We start from the raw sequence: 19,967 nt of genomic DNA, 5'->3' as shown, positions 1-19,967 counted from the left end.
ATTGTAAATGCAGGACCACTGCAAGGCTAAAAAAAATCCATAGCATAGTATGCCTTTAAACACAGTAGTTTGTATTTTAGCGTCTCAGAGATAAACTGACATTTAAGGCGGTTTCAGAAGCCGGGTGGCTCAGAGGAGCGGAGCGGGGCAGGGCGAGGTTTCGGGCGGCTGTGGGAGGACGGCACGCCTGTGCGCTCGTAGCGAAACCTCCGCTAACGTCTCAGAGCAGGGATGCGGTCTCAGTGGAGCGAGAGCGAGAGCGAGAGCGAGTGCAGGACCTCGCCAAAAAAAAACCCCAGACCTCAAACCTGCATCTCCCGTGCCACAGCTCGGCGAGAGGAAGCGTGACTCGTTAGGGGAAATTACGCGTTCGCCGCTGGCCTGCGCGACGCCACCCTAAAGCTGAACCGCGCTGCACGGGCAGGGCGTCAGGGGCTGAGCGTGCTGGAGCCAGCGGGGCGTCAGGGGCTGAGCGTGCTGGAGCCAGCGGGGCGTCAGGGGCCGAGCGTGCTGGAGCGAGCGGGGCGTCAGGGGCTGAGCGTGCTGGAGCCAGCGGGGCGTCAGGGGCTGAGCGTGCTGGAGCCAGCGGGAGACGGAATGACAGCGCTCTGAGCGGTGACCACACGGGAGATCTAACCCCACAAACGGTGCCACCCCGTTAGCCGTTAGGAGAACAGAGCGGCGCGGCTGAGGAACGGCCCAGAAACAGCTGAGGAATGGCTGAGGAACAGTTTAGGAACAGCCCAGGAACAGTTTAGGAACAGCTGAGGAACGGCCCAGGAACAGCTGAGGAATGGCTGAGGAACAGCCCAGGAACAGTTTAGGAACAGCTGAGGAACGGCCCAGGAACAGCTCAGAAACGGCTGAGGAACAGCTCAGAAACAGCTGAGGAACAGCCCAGGAACAGCTCAGAAACGGCTGCGCAGAAACACTTACAGGCGGCACACGCTGCAGCTCTCACTCAGGGGAAAAGCGCACTGCCAGGCCCAGGCACACGGTCCTTTTCTAACAACTTTAAGTTAATTATGCATCGATTTGGTCGTTAATTAAACTGCAATTCCTTTTTTTTTTTTTTTTTTTTTTAAAAATAACCTGACAGATGGCCTGCTTCAAGCCCTGCGTGACAGAAATCCACCTCTGAAATGAATCCATAAACTGTTAATGAAACTTATTCGCTGCTGAATCAGTCGTTTTCCACCACTTGGGAGGAAACAAAAAACAATCAAATTTCATTACATTGTATAACAGATTTAAAATACCAGAGAAATAACTTTTCTTGTATCTTTCCGGTAGCACATCCTTTCCAAACACATTTCCTTGCGATGACTACAGCAGAACTGAAAACAGGTGCATATTAAGGTGCCTCAAAACGCCCCCCAAAAAGGTGCAGTTCCATCAAACGCATCCCATTAAAAGCGTAGTTGAGAAACGGTACTAAAGACACGCCCTAGAACTGAGGATGGAGAGCGGGGGTAGCCTGGCAGCGGAGGCATCTGTCCCAGTGTCTGTCCGTCCGTCCCACGTCTGCACAGGGGGGCGGGGTCACGGGCTCTCACCAGGTTGAGAGAGAAAGCCCTGTGATAGGCCGGCTCGTCCAGACTCTGGTTCTGCAGCTGCTCCGTGATGAGCGTCACCATGGCGAAGCGCCGCACCGTCGGGGAGGGGGGAGGAGGAGGGGGAGGGGGAGCGTCCGTCCGTCCGTCTGTCCGTCTGACCGCGAGCGCCACGCCCACTCTGGCTCCTCCACGCCTCCCAGCAGCCAGGGCTGGACCGCCCCACGTCACTGAGACAATGACATCATCACCATCTCACCTGAGGGGGGGGGGGGGGTGAGGAGAGAGAGAGAGAGAGAGGGGGAAGGAGGGAGAGAGGGGGGGGGGGAGGGAGAGAGAGAGAGAGAGACTTTAATATGCAGGTAGTCCATTCATCAACACTTTCAAAACCACCATTACCTCACCTGCGAGAAACACACTCACTCACACTCACACTTCAACAAGCAGATAATTCATTCATCAGCACCTCCAGCATGCGATCAGCTGTTCAGGCTCCGTCTCCATTAGCTACGTGCAGCTGTACCCAGAGCCTTGCGTCCTGGGCTGGTGCGGACCAAGCTGGGGGTCTGTCATTTTCACAACCTGAAGCTACGGGTTCGACTCTCAGGTGGGTAAGTGCATTTCACCTCTGTGAAAAGCCGTTTAACCTGGAACTGCTTCAGCAAGCAGCCACGACTTCATTTGGGATGGCTTTGTTCACTGTGCATTTCACTTGAACTTGGGTTCACAGCTATGAAACCTGAGTAACATTTAAAAACACAGTCGTCTTCTAAGAATAATTGCAATAAATAAAGTACTCTGATTATTTTATGTGCTTTATTTTGACAATTTCCAGAGTCCTGACAGACCTCAGCAATTCAACTGTGGTCAGGATGGGTCACAGACCAACTGACCAAACACACCACCTCTCTTTATAGCCACAGACCCGGTTCACCAATCCGATCCCACCTCCTTGGAGAGCCACAGACACAGTGACGGCCGCACACAGAGAGGCCAAACAGTCACCCACGCCGAAATCACCAGTGCGCAGCCTACTGACTGCACGCCAGACACCGCACAACTGACACATTTCTCAACTGAGCATTACAGCCCCTGGCTTCCTGCAGAACCTGATCAAAGGCTCAAAGGGAACGAGAGGAGATTGGGTTTCAGCCAACTGAACTCACGCGGCTGACGTCACTGTCGTAACAAGCGTGTCGTATTTCTCTGGAAGGGTGGAGACAAGTGAGTAATTTTAGCTGAATGCATGTCATGTTGGTTCTGTTGAATAAACAAAAGGATAAAAGTAGAGAAAGAGAGAAATAGAAGGAGGAAAAGGATGAAAGTAGCTGCACAATACATGATGGGGGGGAGAGAGTGTCTGGGCAAACGACAAGCACACAGTAAAGAAGGGATGAAGGAGTCAAGAGAGGGAACGTCTGTGAGGTACGCGGTCCTCTGGGGAACCTGGTCACCCTAGAGGAGTGACTGCTGAAGACCCCCAACCCTACAGGCCTCACTTCCTGCAAAAAGAAGGAACCCAGGTGACAATCACAGACCTCACACCTGTACCTGCTCCAGCTCAGTACACACACAACTCCTCACAGCTGTACCTGTTCCAGCCCTGTACACACAAACTCACACACCGCACATCTGTAACTGTTCCAGCTCAGTACACACAACCCCTCACACACCTCACACCTGTACCTGCTCCAGCTCTGTACATACACACAACCCCTCACACACCTCACACCTGTACCTGCTCCAGCCCTATGCACACAAACCTCACTCCTGTAACTCAGCCAGCTGGGCTGGGAGGTGAAACAGCAATCCAAAGGCCACCCTGTTGCATGCTAATCACAGACAATAAAAGAGCTCCAGTGACAGGCACAGATCCCCTTACTTAAACAGCTCGGGACAGGCGAGACGGTTGGTTTTTCTAGTTCGGCTGTTTGCTTGGCGACTTAAGCTGAGGCCGGGTTCTGGGTGACTGCGGGGATGTTTCCCACACGCCAGGAACAATGAGCAGGGTGGAGAGTTCACAAAAGCGCTAGCATACCGCTCTCCGTCTCTCCCTCTCTCCCTCTCTCGTTGAGAGTGCAGCATCTGTTTCTGCTCCTTTCACGGCTGAATGGGGACAGGTGCCCGTGCGGGTGTGCAAAAACCCCCCAAACCAAAGTGCCAAGCCGCACACCCATCTTGGGCAAGCAGCCAGCAACACAGGCCCAAAAAAAGGGGGAAAGCACCAAACAAACAAAAAAAATTATATTTTAAATGGGCGGAATAGAAGTGAAAATGAAACTAGCACGTTCTCCCAGATTTTTTTTTTTTTTTTAAATGCCATTTTGAAATGTGGAAAAGAGCAAGACATTGTAACCCCTGTACAAGAAAGAACGAACGAACGACACACACAAGGCCACGGTTATCGCGCATTAGCGAGCACAACGCCATCAGACAGCCCAGGAAGCAACGGCTTTGCAGAACTGCCACCGGCCAAACTTCGAGCTGTTCCCGCGGCTCGGAGAAAGCTACCGAGAAACCTCGCGCTTGAAAATTTACCACCTGGTCAGTTTTCTTAAACTCCAAAGTCTGACTCAACCCAAAAGGGAAACTAGATAAGGGCCCATTAATTACAGTTTGTGCAAGCCAGTGACCTTTAACATTCCCATTCCGGACATTTTACACGTTCCGCTGCGTGAAGGGTGAAGGTTTTACTTTATCCAAGGCGGGTAAGGTTTTTTGTGTGTGTAGTTTCATTGATGCAAAACACTGGTATGCCTATACCATATAGTGTTCTACACAAGCACAGAATAGTATCGCCTTGCTCACCATAAAAACATTATTTTGGGGAGGTGGAAGTAAATATTCCCGCAGAACGTGGCCTGAAAATGTGAACGACTGACAAAAACCAAGTGACAACACCGAGTTTTATGAACAGTGTGACGTGGACCGATTAGGGAGCAATCCAAGATATCTAGGTGTATTGCGGGGACACGACCAAGTTGGGGGGGTGTGGGGGGGTGACCACTGAGTTCATTGGGGATGACACACGCAGCCCGGGGTACAGGCTCACTCGCTGTGGAATCGAGCTGATTTAAAATGGATATATTGGCAGTTACCTTAGTAACGGGGCAGGGAGCCCTGAATACAGAATAGCTAGTCTAGTCTAACGTTACAGAGCTATTGTAAAATATTGTTGTGCTTAATCATTAACTATACGTCACCATCATCCCAGATACGTACGTGGTCAAATTAATAAACTGCATGCGATAGCACTAAAGAACTGAATCTAGCGGTACTGGGTTAGCCATGACATTATGTTACAGTGTACAGTTTTGCTTGCTAGCTAACGTTACAGGGGGAAGAATTACATGAAATAGCCAGAAAGCTACCTAGGGAAGCTAATCATTATTAAGGCTTAACGAGTCAATACTGTGCTATTTTTAGCTGGGCGCAGTATCCCGTAGCTATAGTCTAATTCAATACACAATATTTACTAGCAACCAGTGCAGTGCACGCGTAGCCCTAACACGGGCAAGCTAGCCATCTCACTAACCAGCCAAAAGCGGTTAGCCATCACGCAAGCTAACGTTAGCAGGCGAAATAGTCTAGCTAAATGACACCTTCTCCGTAGCACAGTTTACGCGTCTAGACTAGCGCTATAGTAGGCTAGCTAGCTAGTTATAACGGGACAAGAAAAACAAGGCACCCACTGTCCCATTTTGAAAAAGAAAGAAGGCAATACAACGGGAAACGTTCAGTTTTTTCCTTCACCACTGACAAGCTTTTATTGACGTCAGTAACTCATGCCAATACGATAGCTATGCAAGCAAACAGGTTATCATATTGACATTTTTCGCAAACTATCCTGCCAGTTTGCAATGCTATCACAAATGAACATTAGCCAGCGCTAAGTTAGCTACTATCGAGCATAAGATAGCCACTTCACAAGCTATCGAACACATGCAACCTACATTCACTAACGTTACCATTTTGGCGATACAATGAAAATGAATGCAAGCGGTTGTGTGATGTCGCCCCGATTTATTCTCGTGTAGCTAGTTATCGGCCGTGTGTATTACCTGCCCAGAGTGTCTCCTTAGCAACCAAGAGCAGCACGGAGCACCCTCCGGCCTTGCGCTAAGAATAAATACTCTTTGGGAGAAACCAAATTGGTAGGTGCGGCTGCAACATAATTTTTGATTTTTCCTAAAATAATTAATACAAAGTGAAGTAGCCGATCAATATTATATATTGTATATTAGTATAAAATTATAGTAGTTAGCAACATGTTGTTTCGACTTTTAAACAAAACATTTAACTGCTGTATTCGCCCACGAATACATGCACACACCCCTAGCAAGTATTAGCAGATCAAAAACATAAAATGAGAGGAAACTACTTGGCTGATGAATTTATGATTTGGATTGTGTGGGCTACTTTCGGGATTTACAAACCAGCGTATGTATTAAAATTTCACACATAAATTTGCAGCGTGAAGAATGCAATTCATTTTTTTGCGGACTCTTGTAATTGGACCAAGTACGCCATTAATGTTAGAATTATTGGTCAATGCCGAGATTCGGTTTCACTTTTTTTTCTGATTCATTTAGACCGACAGATATCTACTAGTTTTAAAGTTGACGTTTTATTGTAACAACATGGCGAACACAATAAAAAGGTTCCAATCTCCGCTACGGTCGCAGGCGGAGTGGGACTCAAACTAAAGAGCAGTTCAGAGTTTACGGAGGAAGTTTTTAAAGGATGTCTTAAATCAGACATTATAATACCCCTAGTAATACCCCTAGAAACCTTCCGCCAGCGTTGTTGAGAAACTGCACCTTTACATGGAACAAATCCACTTTACATTTACCTGGACTTACTATTTCAGTCAACTACTGGAGTTAGTGATACAGATGTCTGCTCCCACCTTGTGGACATTCGGATTACTGCAATTCGGATTATTTGGTCTCAAATGTTGCATTGCATGTTGGATTATTTATTTTTTTATTAAGAATAAGTTGAAACCCAAAATTGACAACTCTGTTCAAACCTGAAATAATACAGAAGTATATTGTGCTGTATATTGAACTTTTTATTCATTTTGCTTTGCATCAGTACTCAAGTACAAGATGACAGACAAGCAAGAAATAAAAAAACTAAAAACAAACACAAAACAAGGTGTCATTTTAGCCCATTTTCCTTTTAAGAATTCAGTTCCTAAAAACGGTGAAATGGTGAGACAGAAAGGGAAGGGCTGGGTGAAAAACAAAACACACGACCAAAATTGTGAAACAGAACCAGGACTAAACAGACAGGGCATTGGCTATACTGAAATACTGCTGGTGTGGCTCCAATCCCACAATGCACTGGGCAGGCCCAGAGCAGAACAGAACATGAAGGATGAGAAACTACATATTAAAGTGAGAAATAACAGCATGTAATTGTGTAGTGACTGCCTGGGTTGACCTTAGGCAGGGGAGTTTGAGAGAGGGGCGAAAAAAAGTACAAATTTACCATTTATTTCAAACAGCTCTTAAATATGTTACGTTACAGCAATGTGTATAGTGGAAAACTAAAAATGGAGCGTGTGTGTGTGTGTGTGAGAGTGTAGAACCAGAACTATTTTGGAGGTGGTGCCACATTTTAGGGGGGGAAAGAAGAGAAAAAACCTAGGATGATTTCATGATCAGCACAGTCCCTCTGAAAATGGAAGTTATGACTGTAAGGCTCTCCAGCATGGCTGGAGCTCAGTGGCTTTGGTCTCCATGGTAGCCACTGCTGTGGACGAAGCCTTCCTCCTGCAGATGCTGGGTGTGGTCGGACTCTAGCAGGAATCTGAGCCAGCCAATCACATTCTCCTCAGGAGACAGCAGGGTGCTGAAGGAGTACGCCAGGTCAGCAGGCCGAGGGGCGGGGTCAGGGAGGCCAGGAGCACCCACCTGGGGGAGGGGGAGAGAGGGGGGGAGGGGGGGGAGAGAGAGAGAGACTCACATAGCAGCATACAGACATATATGCATGCGTGCACGCACACATGTCCACACACAGACAGATGTACGTGCGCTCACACATGCACCACAGAATGAAAAACCAAAAGAGGAGGGGCAGCTTGGGCTGTTCCAAGTGCAGCACTGCACACAGAAAACACTTACCTGTGCCTCGTTCCAGACCTACAGTGAGGGAGAGCATAAATGCAGTGACACAAACAGCATGAGCAACAGCAATGGGCCAGACCGCGCATATCCAACATCACTGAAGATCTAACAAGTTATCCATGCCAACCGAGAACCACTACAAATCAAACGCATAAAGCGACACATTACTGGAATGTAGCCTCAGGCAAGGATGGAGATGTGGAGTTAGCTGGACCAGAAGGCAATGTTGAACAGCTGCGTGATTTTACGCTGATACCAGCACGTGTACCTCCTTCCTGTTCTCATTCCACTTTCACATTCCCTCCGCTTTACTGTGGATTAAACATTAACCAAAAGCCGCAGGTGGCCCACGTCCCTTTTTGGTTGTTCATTCACAGCAGCGCTCGGCAGAACCAACCTGCACAAAAAAACCCAGCTTTCAGCAAACAAGCCCCTCCCTCTCCTCACACACGCGTCACACCTGCGGCCAGATCCAGGAAGTGTGTAAGGATACCTGGGCAGGTAGGGCTGTTAGGGGAGGGAGTGGGGAGTGAGGTGGAGATACCTGGGCAGGTAGGGCTGTTAGGGGAGGGAGTGGGGAGTGAGGTGGAGATACCTGGGCAGGTAGGGCTGTTAGGGGAGGGAGTGGGGAGTGGGGTGTGAGGTGGAGATACCTGGGCAGGTAGGGCTGTTAGGGGAGGGAGTGGGGAGTGAGGTGTGAGGTGGAGATACCTGGGTAGGTAGGGCTGTTAGGGGAGGGAGTGGGGAGTGAGGTGGAGATACCTGGGCAGGTAGGGCTGTTAGGGGAGGGAGTGGGGAGTGAGGTGGAGATACCTGGGTAGGTAGGGCTGTTAGGGGAAGCAGTGGGGCCGTCGGGTCCGCCCGGCTCCCCCCCGCTCCCTCTCTGCAACTCGGCATCGTGTTCATCCTCTCCAGCAGCTCCGGTCTGAAAGCAGAGCCAACACTTCAGGGGAATAAATCACCAGTAAAATATATAATGATCCACCTGCACAAACACTCATACGTATATCTTCCTGTCTGGTGGGATTCTCGAGCGATTCCCGCAGGCGCACCTGCTGAGGGTCAGAGAGCCGGGATATGAAGGGAAACGGGTTTTCACCAGGTACACCAGGTACGGGGCTCCGACCCCCACCGGTACTCACAGCTGGTCCGCCGGGTCGTGTGAATCCGCACTGGTCTGCGAAAGCCCAGAGGCATCGTGGGGGCTGGCGGAGGGGGGGTCCCAGGCGTGCAGGGCCCTCCTCCACAGCCGGACCTGCCGATCCCAGGAGCGCCGGCTGTACCGCCGGTACTTGTTCGGGGTGCGAGGGTGGAGCCCGGGGAGACGCAACCGCCTGCGACAAGACACGGGATCAAAAAAAACCGCGAACCCGCCACGTTACCGTGCCACCCGCGCCGCAGTCAGAGGGTTGGGGTTCGGGCGCTGTGACCGCCAGCCGGCCGGTGATCCGGCGCTCGTGCAGACGCGGCTGACTGGGCGTGGGCAGGACACGGCCAATCAGACGCACCACGCGCGGCTGACTGGGCATGGGCAGGACACGGCCAATCAGACGCACCGCGCGCGGCTGACCGGGCGTGGGCAGGACACGGCTCCACACACCGTGACCTCCACAAGCACATACTAACATAGTTACTATGGAAACGGGGGGAGGGGGGGGGGGGTGTCGATCTTAGGTATGCACAATCTGGCCAAATAGTTTTGGCCACAGTGAAGATTTGGTTTGACATTCCAATGTTAACAAATTGCTAGTCACCCACGCACACACACCCAAGTGCGCGCGCACTCACGCACACGCGCACACACACACACGCAGTCCGTACTTTGGCACCTGCTGCAGGTAGTTTTGGTAGCCGCAGGTGTTCTTGCCGTACACACGCACACTCTCACACACACACACTCGCACGCAGTCTGTACTTTGGCACCTGCTGCAGGTAGTTGTGGTAGCCGCAGGTGTTCTTGCTGTACACACACACACACACACGCACACACGCAGTCTTTACTTTGAAACCTGCTGCAGGTAGTTCAGGTAGCCGCAGGTGTTCTTGCCGTACACACACACACGCACTCACACGCAGTCCGTACTTTGGCACCTGCTGCAGGTAGTTCAGGTAGCCGCAGGTGTTCTTGCCGTACACACACACGCACGCACACACACACTCACACACACACACGCAGTCCGTACTTTGGCACCTGCTGCAGGTAGTTCAGGTAGCCGCAGGTGTTCTTGCCGTACACACACACACGCACTCACACGCACTCACACGCAGTCCGTACTTTGGCACCTGCTGCAGGTAGTTCAGGTAGCCGCAGGTGTTCTTGCCGTACACACACACGCACGCACACACACACTCACACACACACACGCAGTCCGTACTTTGGCACCTGCTGCAGGTAGTTCAGGTAGCCGCAGGTGTTCTTGCCGTACTGGATCTGTTTCTGCCGACGCTTCAGGACGGCCTCGTTGGTTTCGCAGCGGGACGGGTCCAGAGATCGGGGGCCCTGGTGCGCCTCTGACTGAGCCCTCCAGAGAAAAGCACATTAAGCCACACACACACACAACCTCACAACACAGATAAATACGCAACACATACGCATGTATTACACCACACTCATTCAGCATGACATCACACTCATTCAGCATGACATCACACGCATTCAGCATGACATCACACGCATTCAGCAGACCCTCTTATGGCAGACCCTCTTATCCAAAGCAACTCATGACTGAGGAGAAGGACAAGAGCCTTCGGCTGATTAACAGGAGCAATGGTGCGAGACCAGCGATTACAGATGCAGCATCACTGAAGCACTTACGCAAGAGACAAACTGAACACTACACTTAGTGACCAGAAAGCAAAACCTAGCCGGTCTTACAGCTATTCCAAGAAAACACCATCACTAAACCACACCTGATGAACAGCACTCTTCTGATAATGACGCATGAGTGTATTTCAGTGCACGGGGAACAAAATATTCCTGTTTTCTCCCGCCGAAACTGTGGACAATACGGAAACATTAGAAAATGCTGTAAAATGCATAGTTGCCTAGGTAACCAGGTATCTGACCTCCCGAGCCCATCCATGTCCTGTGGATGTGGACAGAGGTCGTCCTCCGTTCCCACGGCAACGCTGGCAGTGGAGATCCTGAGGATGCAGCGCTCCAGGATTGAAGATCTGTAGCGATACAGCAGTGGAGAGGGAAAGGAGGCCGGTGGAGGTCAGAGACGCTAGCAGGAAGTCACGCGTGTTCACGGGCAGCCACGACCGAACGCCCGCGCTCCATACCTGCGAGGCTTCTGCGTGACATCACCTGCGTCAACATCTCTGCTCACATCAGGCGGGGGTGGCGGTGCTGTTCCAGAGTTACTACAGGAGAGCGTCGGAGAAGGAGGCTTAAAGCTCGATATGTTCTTACACACGCACACGCATGTGCGCACCCACCCACACACACACAAAATAAATCTCACATCACAAAGCCTCCTGGTGCAGCAGGCCACAGACTCTGCTCTTACCTGACCAAACGGTCATACACAGAACTGCAACCTGGGAGGAGCCAGGGCTCCAGCCCATAAGAGTGATGACCCGGCGGTGTCAGAGGGCCCGGTGGGGGCTCACAGTGGCCTGGCCAAAGAGGCACCGACCATCCCCTGGAACAGTGGAACAGGCCCATAAACAAACGAACAAACAAACAAACTTAAAAAATAAAAAAAAAGTCTACCGCTGTTCATCACAAAACGGTAGATCAGCGAATCACATCAACGCCGATTATATGCCGCGCATCAACACAGCGCGCGCGACAGACGGTTTTATCCTTCTACACACAAATAATTTCACCCCGAATTTGAGGGCTCAAAACCGATTGATTTGGCAACATTGCTTTTCCATTTGAATGTTCGAAGTAGCTACACGGTATACAAAGTCATGGCAGGATATAACGAACGATGAAACCTTCACGAACCTCGCCTCCGACGGGCTGTGCAGCGCCGTGTCTACGCGTGTTGCCATGCTGTATCCAGCTGCGGTCAGTGAGAAAACACGCCATGTTTCCCAAGTCAGGTTTAAATTGGCGTCAGGTGTGATGACCTCCGCCCACCTGGCAGGTTAACTGGAGGAGCGGCGTGATCTCGCTCTAATTCCCGTTTTCCCACCCGGCTTTGTCTCTCTTAAAACATTCGTGTCTGAAATACACGTTGAAAAATGATTTATTTCTGATTACACGTTTAATTTACAGACAAAAAGACAAAGTAACAAAAATTGTTGAAATTATTTTACTACCAAACGCACAGCAAAATACAAGCAAAAAATAAAAACTATACTGTGAAACTTAAATGCAGACTGCAAAAGAGCACTGCAAAGTAATCAGGAACGCAAACCTTTTAAACCCAATAAAGAAAAGTTAACTGGAGAAGCGATTTCAGACAGTAGGAAAAATTTCCATAATACTTTCTTTACAAGCAAATGTAATCAAGCAAATTTACGTGCGACTGTTTAAAACTGGTTTCCGCCCAGTTTCTAAAAGATAACCCTTGTGACTTTCAATTTCCCCCATTCATCCTCTATGGTAGTTCTGAACGCCACGAATTTTAATTATTTTTTTGGCACACATTGATACTGTGGTGTTGTTCCTATGTGACTGAAAAACACCGTCTTAACAGCACAAATGTGAGGGCCGTCTGGATAGTGTGTAGAGTATGAAAGCACTCGCCTACCACCGCAGAAACCCGGGTTAAATCCCCGGCAGCGGTACTTCCGGCTTGGTCAGACGTTCCTACGAACACAATATTGGCAGTGTCCGCGGGTGGGAAGCCGGCTCCTGATCTTTGCATTAGCGACTCCTACTGGTTGGTCGGGGCGCCAGGACTGTGATACACACGGGGAATTGGTATAACGACCAAATTGGGGAGAAAATGGCAACAACAAAAAAAATTCATATGTGAAATGACTGCAAATAACTTTTTTCTGACTTGGCATGGTACCTATGTTTCGGTAAGTCTTGTCCCTACAATTATTTCACTACTAACATGTTCCTATATGATATTGATGTCGTCGTGATGTTGTGACAATGTTTTCAGCTATAGTTATATTTTTTCCCATTTGAATTCATTATGTTCTTTATGTCCCGATTGTTAGCCTGTTAGCATTTTAAGTGGGAATATTACAAGTAAATGGGACAGTGTGTCTATACATGTGCATGTTTGTGTCTTATTACCTCAGCGAGTATTAACTTCAAATCTGATCAAAATGTATTTATATTGTGCATTTCGCAAACCACTGTCACAATACGCTTCCCAGACAACCCGCAAAAAACCTCAACAGGAGCAAGCCTAAAGAACACAGTTGCAAGGAAAAACTCCCTGTAGCAGACAGGAAGAAACCTGGGAAGGAACCAGGCTCATGGGGGAACCTATCCTCCTCTGGTTGGCTCAGGGTGTAAGTATGTGGCCAACACAGTCAGTCAGTCACACATTGGTCAAATTAGTGGGCAGCTAGGTGACAATCCTGAGGTGTCGGCTCAGATGATGGGCGGGGCCGGGTGGCGATGGAGGGGTACGGCAGGCAACGGCGGATTATGGAGCCGGCCAAATAACTGCACCGAGTAAAACCAGGACACCCCCAAATCTGGAACGTGGACTGAAGTAAAAAGGGCTGTCCCTGGTTTTACTCGGTGCAGTTATCCAGCTCACTCCTGTAGACCCCTTCTGTGAAAGTGAAATTCCAGCGAGATTCCAGCCCCGTTTAATAGCTGCCTCGTAATTATTCACGCCCCAGCAGCGTGGAGTGACTTTAAACGGTGCGGTGTTCTCACTGAGCATACCGACAACAGTGTTCGCCAGTGGTTCTCAATCCTGAAGTTCTTTCTTCTTACTGAGTACACTGCGAGCTTAAGAGTGAGGGTGTGTGTGAGTGTGCATGAGCATGGGCATGCTACAGAAGGTTAAAAGTGTGTTTCCGCCCGGTTTCGAACCGGCGACCTTTCGCGTGTGAGGCGAACGTGATAACCACTACACTACGGAAACCTTGATAACAGTGCTTACACGGTCCTGGCAGTGATAAGTAGGCCTCAAGTTAAGCAGTGAAAACCAGTATGACCAGTATGTTCAGGTGTCCACATACTTTTGGCCATGTAGTGTAATAGCTCCCTCCTACCCATGCACTACGTCACCTGATTTCACTAATAACTGCACCTCAGGTGGTGAAGTAGTGCATGCTTTGAGTTAACAGCTGCAGACACTACACCACACAGGACTGGAGTTAAGAGGGCCGAGACGAAAAGTGTGTTTCCGCCCGGTTTCGAACCGGGGACCTTTCGCGTGTGAGGCGAACGTGATAACCACTACACTACGGAAACCTTGATGCTCTATGGTATCACTTGAGGGTCCCCAGGTCCTGACTAGAAAGTTCAATCTTATCAGCTCACCTAGAAGTAAAATGATTTTGCATTCTATGATGGTTTCTATACAAATAAAACAACCAGCACGTCCGAGTATAATCACAGCATACCAAATAAGTCAAGCTCATCCAATCAATATGAGACAGTACTGCATTATTTCAGTAAATACCCACAGAGACTGCAGCCCACACAAGACCTGGGAGTTAAATAGCCCTGATTAAGGGCGTTGAAAAGTGTGTTTCCGCCCGGTTTCGAACCGGGGACCTTTCGCGTGTTAGGCGAACGTGATAACCACTACACTACGGAAACTGTGCCATGCTTCAAGTGCCCCCTTCTGGGCTGATCAGTCCGGCACCTACAATACATCCTACATCCTATCAGCTTGCCTGGTGGTAAAATGAGTTTGTGTTCTACGACTAAGTTGTCTTTTTATGTGAATAAAATATCCGGCTTACCAGTGTACTTCCTGGGTGCTGTATGGGGGTAATCATCCAGGCCAGGACATCCCCTCCTAGGGTATTTACTGCATTCTGAATAAGTGAAGATCGTCCAATCGACATGAGCCGATTGCAGCACTCCAACTCAACCACCTGTCAATCAAGCAGGCCTGCGTAGCACACTAGCAAGGGTACCAAAAGAAACAGAACTTATGTATGTAAATTATGAATATCACAAGGTCGCAGGCTGTTATCAATTCATTTTTTTCTATAAGAGTAAAAGTGAAATTAAAAACATGGCAGGCATTTTATGTTTTAGAAAAATGAGAAAATATTTAATTTAGACAAGCATACAGCAAGATGAAGAGTATATCACTGCAGAAATCATAGAGTCCCTGAACAGTCTGAATGCAATGAAAACAGTGGTAGTCGACTTAGCTGGGTCATTCACTGTAGCTAACTACATTTTCTATTGTTCTATACCTTGATTATGTACAGAATTATTTTTAAATGGCACAATGTAGTGGAATAAAAAACTTTTTAACATGAAAAATTAAGGACATCAAGTATAATCAAGTTATAGGACGATACATAATGTAGTTTGTTATAGTTTATTTCATAGAAGTTATATTTTATCTATCATGAGTTCTTATGTGAATTTATGAGACACAATGCTCAGGTCAGAACTGAAAGATCCAGCCAAAAGGCATTGCTAAAATTAATGCAAAATTGTATATTAAAAAATCAAAGGTAAATTCTTAGAATGGATGCTGGACCTGACAGGCACATTATGCCCGTTAGCGATACGGGCCCTGATTGGCCACATCATTCCGCGGTTTGGTGAATTAGCCAGCTCTGGTTGGTTAAAGAAAACGATTAGTGGTAGATTTTTGGTCTTGGAAAAGGACTTGATTGGACTTTACTAAATCGCAGAGAGAAACCGTTGTTTTGGAGCGCTGCGAACCTAATGTTCACTTCGCTTCGTGTACTGGGGTTTTGGTTTTATTCGACCATAAAATGCAGCGAGATTCGACGAACACAAGTGGGGTGGTTTTTCAACAACTACAGGATGTAATTCGGATACAGCAGCAAGTTATTTTGAGTTTGAATGAGAAAGTAAGCAACAGTATATTGGCTGGCTAACGGTCAGCTAGCCAGTATCGCTATCGATACATTAACTGAGGGAGTTCACTTACTTTAAGTCAGTTCACTCTGCTGTAAATTAGGCTAGCTAGACGTTAGCTGTAGATAACGTTGTCCTAAAATGTCTTCTTACCGTGAATAATCCATGACTTATTAACGTTCGTGTTTAGATTTTACATTCTGCACAGGTGTGACTGCAAGCGAGCAATACTTGCGTTGTGCCGTTTTTGGACTCCCGCCCATTCACGCAGAAGCGCACGTCAAGCTACACGCTGTAGCAAAACAAAATAAACCAAAAAAAAAAAGTGGGCATCGTTCATTAAGCATAGCGTGTAGCTTGACATGCGCATTTGCGTGAAGTGGTCGAAAAGCGGAACAACACCAGCATTGCTTGTGTCGAAAGTACTGCGAAGATTATGGTTAGATTCGCTCTCAATCACATATGTCCACGATGTAAACAAGTCAGAGGTTCTTCACGGTAAGGAAATTTTACGACATTGTGACCCGACACACTTTTGTGACTAATGTCCCAGTAAACAGTATAAATGTGTGTCTTCACACACACATTGTTTTGCTTTGTGTAGTTGTGTCTTGTAATGTAATGTAATGTGTCTTCAGAACAAAGGTGTGGTGCCATCTGACAAATATGAAAGGATTGTTTCGGAACTAAAGGTAAGTTAAGGTGTAACGTTGACTGTTAATTATCTTCCTTTCTTCTGTATGAATCACATAAACAAGCAATACCCAAAAATAATTGTGATTAAGCCAGTAGCTAACTGTGTGTGTGTGTGTGTGTGATTTCCCTCAGGAAGAAAGACATCAGCATAAAAAGACAAGCGAGCGTCTGTCCCAGGAATCGGAAAAACTAAGTTTTGCCATTGGAGAAATACAAATTCTCACCCAAAAACTGGAAAGGGAGAAGGAGACATTTGAAAAGGCGTAAGGATAGCTGTACTGGAGAATTTATGTATATGAATTTATTTTACGTACTGAAACCAAGCAATGCCACTTCCAACAGGCTTCGCAGTGAGAAGACAAAAGCAGGGAAGGAGTTGGCTAAAAACAACAAGTTGAATACAAAGTGTGCTCGTGAGTGCTGTCTTCGTCTGTTTTTGTCTCAATATGAGTATCATTTTATTTTTCATTTTTAAAATTCTTTTTTTATTTTGTTTAATGTCTACTTGCTTGCACTAGTAGAAAATGGGCATTCAAATCTCTTAAGAATAATAACCTGCATAAAATCTATATGAAACACTAGGTGGGGCAATGACTCTATAAACAGGTCTTTCTTCAGCGCAAACAGGGAATGACTAGCAAGGACATTTGCTTCACTTAGGAGTGTTGTGCGGTAGGGGCAGCTGAGCTGAAAATTGAGGAGGCAGACAACTTGCCCTTGAGTTACAGTTGTTTCACTAATAACTGTACTTCAAGTGGTGAAGTGGTTAACACCTGCAGACACTACACCCCACAGGTCCTGGAGTTAAGAGGGCTGAGACGAAAAGTGTGTTTCCGCCCGGTTTCGAACCGGGGACCTTTCGCGTGTGAGGCGAACGTGATAACCACTACACTACGGAAACCTTGATGTTCTAAAGTCTCGCTCTAGAGTCCCGAGCTCCTGACTACCCGCCTTGTGGTCCTGTGTCTGGTTAGAGTTTGTCATTAATCTGGCTGCTACAATAAAGTATAATCCCATCAGCTCACCGAGTAGTAAAAAGATTTTGTTTTCTACGATGAAGGTTTCTATATGAATAAAACAACCGGCCCAGAACAGCCCACCCGAGGGTTTTCACAGCATGCCGAATAAGTCAAGCTCGTCTAATCAATACGAGAGAGTACTGCGTTGTTTGAGTAAATACCAGGTGCAGACATTGCACCCCACAGACCCCTGGGAATAGTCCTGATAAAGAGTGTGAAGGTTAAAAAGTGTGTTTCCGCCCGGTCTCGAACCGGGGACCTTTCGCGTGTTAGGCGAACGTGATAACCACTACACTACGGAAACTGTACTGGAAACTGCACCATGGGTAGTAATTGTGAAGAGCTACCCCCCTAATCACTTTGAAGCACTCTGAGTGCGAGAAAAGTGCTATATAAATGCCTGTTATCTCTCTCTCTGAAAGGTATTAAGTCTATTATTCTAAAGCGTGAGGACATTCTTAATGAAAAAGAGAATCAAATCAACGAGCTGCACAGCAAGCTGGAGAAGCAGAAAATTTCCCTGAGGTGAGTTTCGTGACCGTCGGTCTCGCTAGATTTGTATCTAAATGGCGGTGTTTTGATGGGCTGTCACGGGTTTGTCCTGCGCAGATCTGTGCTCAAAATGGCGGTGTTTTGACGGGCTGTCGCGGGTTTGTCCTGCGCAGATCTGTGCTCAAAATGGCGGTGTTTTGACGGGCTGTCGCGGGTTTGTCCTGCGCAGATCTGTGCTCAAATTGGCGGTGTTTTGACGGGCTGTCGCGGGTTTGTCCTGCGCATATCTGTGCTCAAAATGGCGGTGTTTTGACGGGCTGTCGCGGGTTTGTCCTGCGCAGATCTGTGCTCAAAATGGCGGTGTTCTGACGGGCTGTCGCCAGGTTTGTCCTGCGCAGATCTGTGCTCAAAATGGCGGGGTAGTCTGACAGGCTGTCGCGGGTTTGTCCTGCGCAGATCTGTGCTCAAAATGGCGGGGTAGTCTGACGGGCTGTCGCGGGTTTGTCCTGCGCAGGGCCCGGCTGACGGACCTGGAGATCCAGAGGCAGCAGGAGGAGTACATGGCCCGGGTTCTGCAGAGGAGCTGAGCGGAGGGCACGCCCACCCGCAGCTCACCCCGCCAAACCGCTACGGACCGGCCACACCGTAGGCAATGGGACCCGGCCGGAACCAAAACAGACACCGTCGCTATAGCAACACTGCCCGCACTGGGGACAGAAGAACACAGAAGACATTGCCCACTTAGGGACGGCAGTACTGCAGATGTGACGCAATTTGGACCACTGTGGGATATATTTAGACATACAGTGTAACAGTACTGAAGAATCAGGGGACAGCAGAGGTTTAAGAAGTGTTAATGATTGCATGCTGTGCATTGTTGATGTGCGTCCATGCTGGGTTTTTTTTTTAAGAATAATAAAATGAAGTGAAAAAATCCTGCTGTTTTATTCATGCAGCAGGACTCTCTTTGACATTGATTAAAAAAGCCGTCCAAACACTGGAACAGAGCCTTAACAGATACTAGACCATGGGGCCCATCCACACTACTGGAACTGAACCTTAACAGATACCAGACCATAGCCGCTTTTCCACCGCATGGTACCGGCTCAACTCGACTCAACTCGCTTTTGGTACCAGGTAATTCGTTTCCCACTGCAGATAATACCCCCGTCAATGTGGCTGGTTGTCATTAGCGACGCCGCATGAAACGCGTTGCTCTGACCAATCAGTGGTCTGCAGTGTTTTCACGTCACCTTTTGGTAGAGCCTCAGCTCGCTTGGAGCTTCAATGGAGGTGATACTAAAAAGGTACCAGGTACCAGGTACTATCCACAACTTGTGCCCGATGAAAAACCAGAAGAGTCGAGTCGAGTTGAGCCGGTACCATGCGGTGGAAAAGCGACTCTTGGGTCCCATCCACAGAGCCTTAGCAGATACCAGACCCTGGGGCTCAACCACACACGGAAACAGAGCCTTAACAGATACCAGACCCTGGGGCTCAACCACACACTGGAACAGAGCCTTAGCAGATACCAGACCCTGGGGCTCAACCACACACGGAAACAGATATAGCAGGGCGAGTTAACCAGTCCCCTTGCTGTAGGACCTTCATACCGGGACCTTGGTTTTTATGGCTCCTCCTCTACCTCTTTAACTTGACTGGGGAAGATAAGTGACCCAGGAAAGTTACCAGCGCGGCCTCCATCAGCATGTGCCTTTCCGTGGTGAAATGGCTTCAAAAGCGCAGGGAAGGGCCAGGTGTGTGCAGTCTGCTGTGTCCTCACAGTAAGGTTGCGAGGGGGCTTATTGTGAACTGTTTTTGAGCGCTCTTATGCATGGTAGGCACAGCCTTCTGGCTTTTTTTTTCTTGACGTATGAGGGCATAGTTTTCACGGGGCGCAGCAGCTCGGGGGCGGGTTTGAACGTGTCGCAGTGACTGCTGGAAGCGAAATGTGGCCGCTCTCCTCCTGTAATCCACTCAGGCCTATCCGGGGAGCTGGGAATTCTTTCCTTCTGAGTGTGCTGCTGCTTCAGTAACGTTGTGGGCGGGGGGGGGGGGGGGGGGGGGGGGCGGGCGGGGCCGGGGGGGGGGGGGGGGGGGGGGGGGGAACTGAAGGACAGTC

The 19,967-nt window shown here is 48.6% G+C and overlaps 3 protein-coding genes and 5 non-coding genes across 9 annotated transcripts in view; 1 reads left to right on the top strand and 7 right to left on the bottom strand.

The window, feature by feature from the left end:
• Positions 1–5,672, bottom strand: part of LOC118223605 (protein FAM53C-like) — a 13,634-nt gene extending 7,962 nt beyond the window's left edge. Inside the window, 2 exon segments of the mRNA XM_035410348.1 lie at positions 1,557–1,812; positions 5,615–5,672. Coding sequence (XP_035266239.1) covers positions 1,557–1,637 — 81 coding nt within the window. The 5' untranslated portion in view covers positions 1,638–1,812; positions 5,615–5,672.
• A 934-nt stretch (positions 5,673–6,606) lies between these two features.
• Positions 6,607–11,810, bottom strand: slbp2 (stem-loop binding protein 2). Of its 2 annotated transcripts, none has more exons than XM_035410349.1 (8): positions 11,646–11,808; positions 11,200–11,334; positions 10,973–11,053; positions 10,754–10,861; positions 10,063–10,209; positions 8,830–9,021; positions 8,501–8,612; positions 6,607–7,474 (listed from the first exon to the last, which is right to left on the bottom strand). In XM_035410349.1, exons 1-8 carry the CDS (start codon positions 11,690–11,692, stop codon positions 7,283–7,285), a joined length of 1,014 nt encoding a protein of 337 aa, XP_035266240.1. In that variant the 5' UTR covers positions 11,693–11,808; the 3' UTR covers positions 6,607–7,282. The 2 variants fall into 2 exon arrangements, with proteins under 2 accessions (XP_035266240.1, XP_035266241.1); XM_035410350.1 differs by having other exon boundaries at positions 7,322–7,474; positions 10,071–10,209; positions 11,646–11,810.
• A 1,821-nt stretch (positions 11,811–13,631) lies between these two features.
• On the bottom strand, positions 13,632–13,704 carry trnav-cac. Its single transcript has one exon. It is a non-coding gene; the product is annotated as a tRNA-Val (tRNA).
• Positions 13,705–13,963: 259 nt separating this feature from the next.
• trnav-cac lies at positions 13,964–14,036 on the bottom strand. Its single transcript has one exon. It is a non-coding gene; the product is annotated as a tRNA-Val (tRNA).
• A 278-nt stretch (positions 14,037–14,314) lies between these two features.
• trnav-aac lies at positions 14,315–14,387 on the bottom strand. The gene has a single exon. It is a non-coding gene; the product is annotated as a tRNA-Val (tRNA).
• A 1,038-nt stretch (positions 14,388–15,425) lies between these two features.
• LOC118223608 (spermatogenesis-associated protein 24-like) lies at positions 15,426–18,780 on the top strand. The gene is made up of 6 exons (XM_035410351.1): positions 15,426–15,631; positions 16,277–16,330; positions 16,467–16,597; positions 16,677–16,747; positions 17,776–17,878; positions 18,360–18,780. Exons 1-6 carry the CDS (start codon positions 15,533–15,535, stop codon positions 18,430–18,432), a joined length of 531 nt encoding a protein of 176 aa, XP_035266242.1. The 5' UTR covers positions 15,426–15,532; the 3' UTR covers positions 18,433–18,780.
• trnav-cac lies at positions 17,163–17,235 on the bottom strand. The gene has a single exon. It is a non-coding gene; the product is annotated as a tRNA-Val (tRNA).
• trnav-aac lies at positions 17,585–17,657 on the bottom strand. Its single transcript has one exon. It is a non-coding gene; the product is annotated as a tRNA-Val (tRNA).
• Positions 18,781–19,967: the final 1,187 nt, after the last annotated feature.

Source organism: Anguilla anguilla, chromosome 3, assembly GCF_013347855.1.
Source record: "Anguilla anguilla isolate fAngAng1 chromosome 3, fAngAng1.pri, whole genome shotgun sequence".
Taxonomy (NCBI): domain Eukaryota; kingdom Metazoa; phylum Chordata; class Actinopteri; order Anguilliformes; family Anguillidae; genus Anguilla; species Anguilla anguilla.
Note: the sequence above shows the minus strand (reverse complement) of the source record. Positions and strands in the feature narration are given on the sequence as shown.

Bases quoted from the DNA above. Each gene is read 5' to 3' on its own strand.
- LOC118223608 (XM_035410351.1), top strand. From the start codon at position 15,533: ATGCAGCGAGATTCGACGAACACAAGTGGGGTGGTTTTTCAACAACTA. The intron at 16,598-16,676 runs GTAAGGATAGCT...CACTTCCAACAG, and splicing joins AAGGAGACATTTGAAAAGGC to GCTTCGCAGTGAGAAGACAA. The intron at 16,748-17,775 runs GTGAGTGCTGTC...TCTCTCTGAAAG, and splicing joins GTTGAATACAAAGTGTGCTC to GTATTAAGTCTATTATTCTA.
- slbp2 (XM_035410349.1), bottom strand. From the start codon at position 11,692: ATGGCAACACGCGTAGACACGGCGCTGCACAGCCCGTCGGAGGCGAG. The intron at 11,335-11,645 runs GTTCGTGAAGGT...CCACTGTTCCAG, and splicing joins CACAGCCCGTCGGAGGCGAG to GGGATGGTCGGTGCCTCTTT. The intron at 11,054-11,199 runs GTAAGAGCAGAG...GCTCTCCTGTAG, and splicing joins GTGTATGACCGTTTGGTCAG to TAACTCTGGAACAGCACCGC.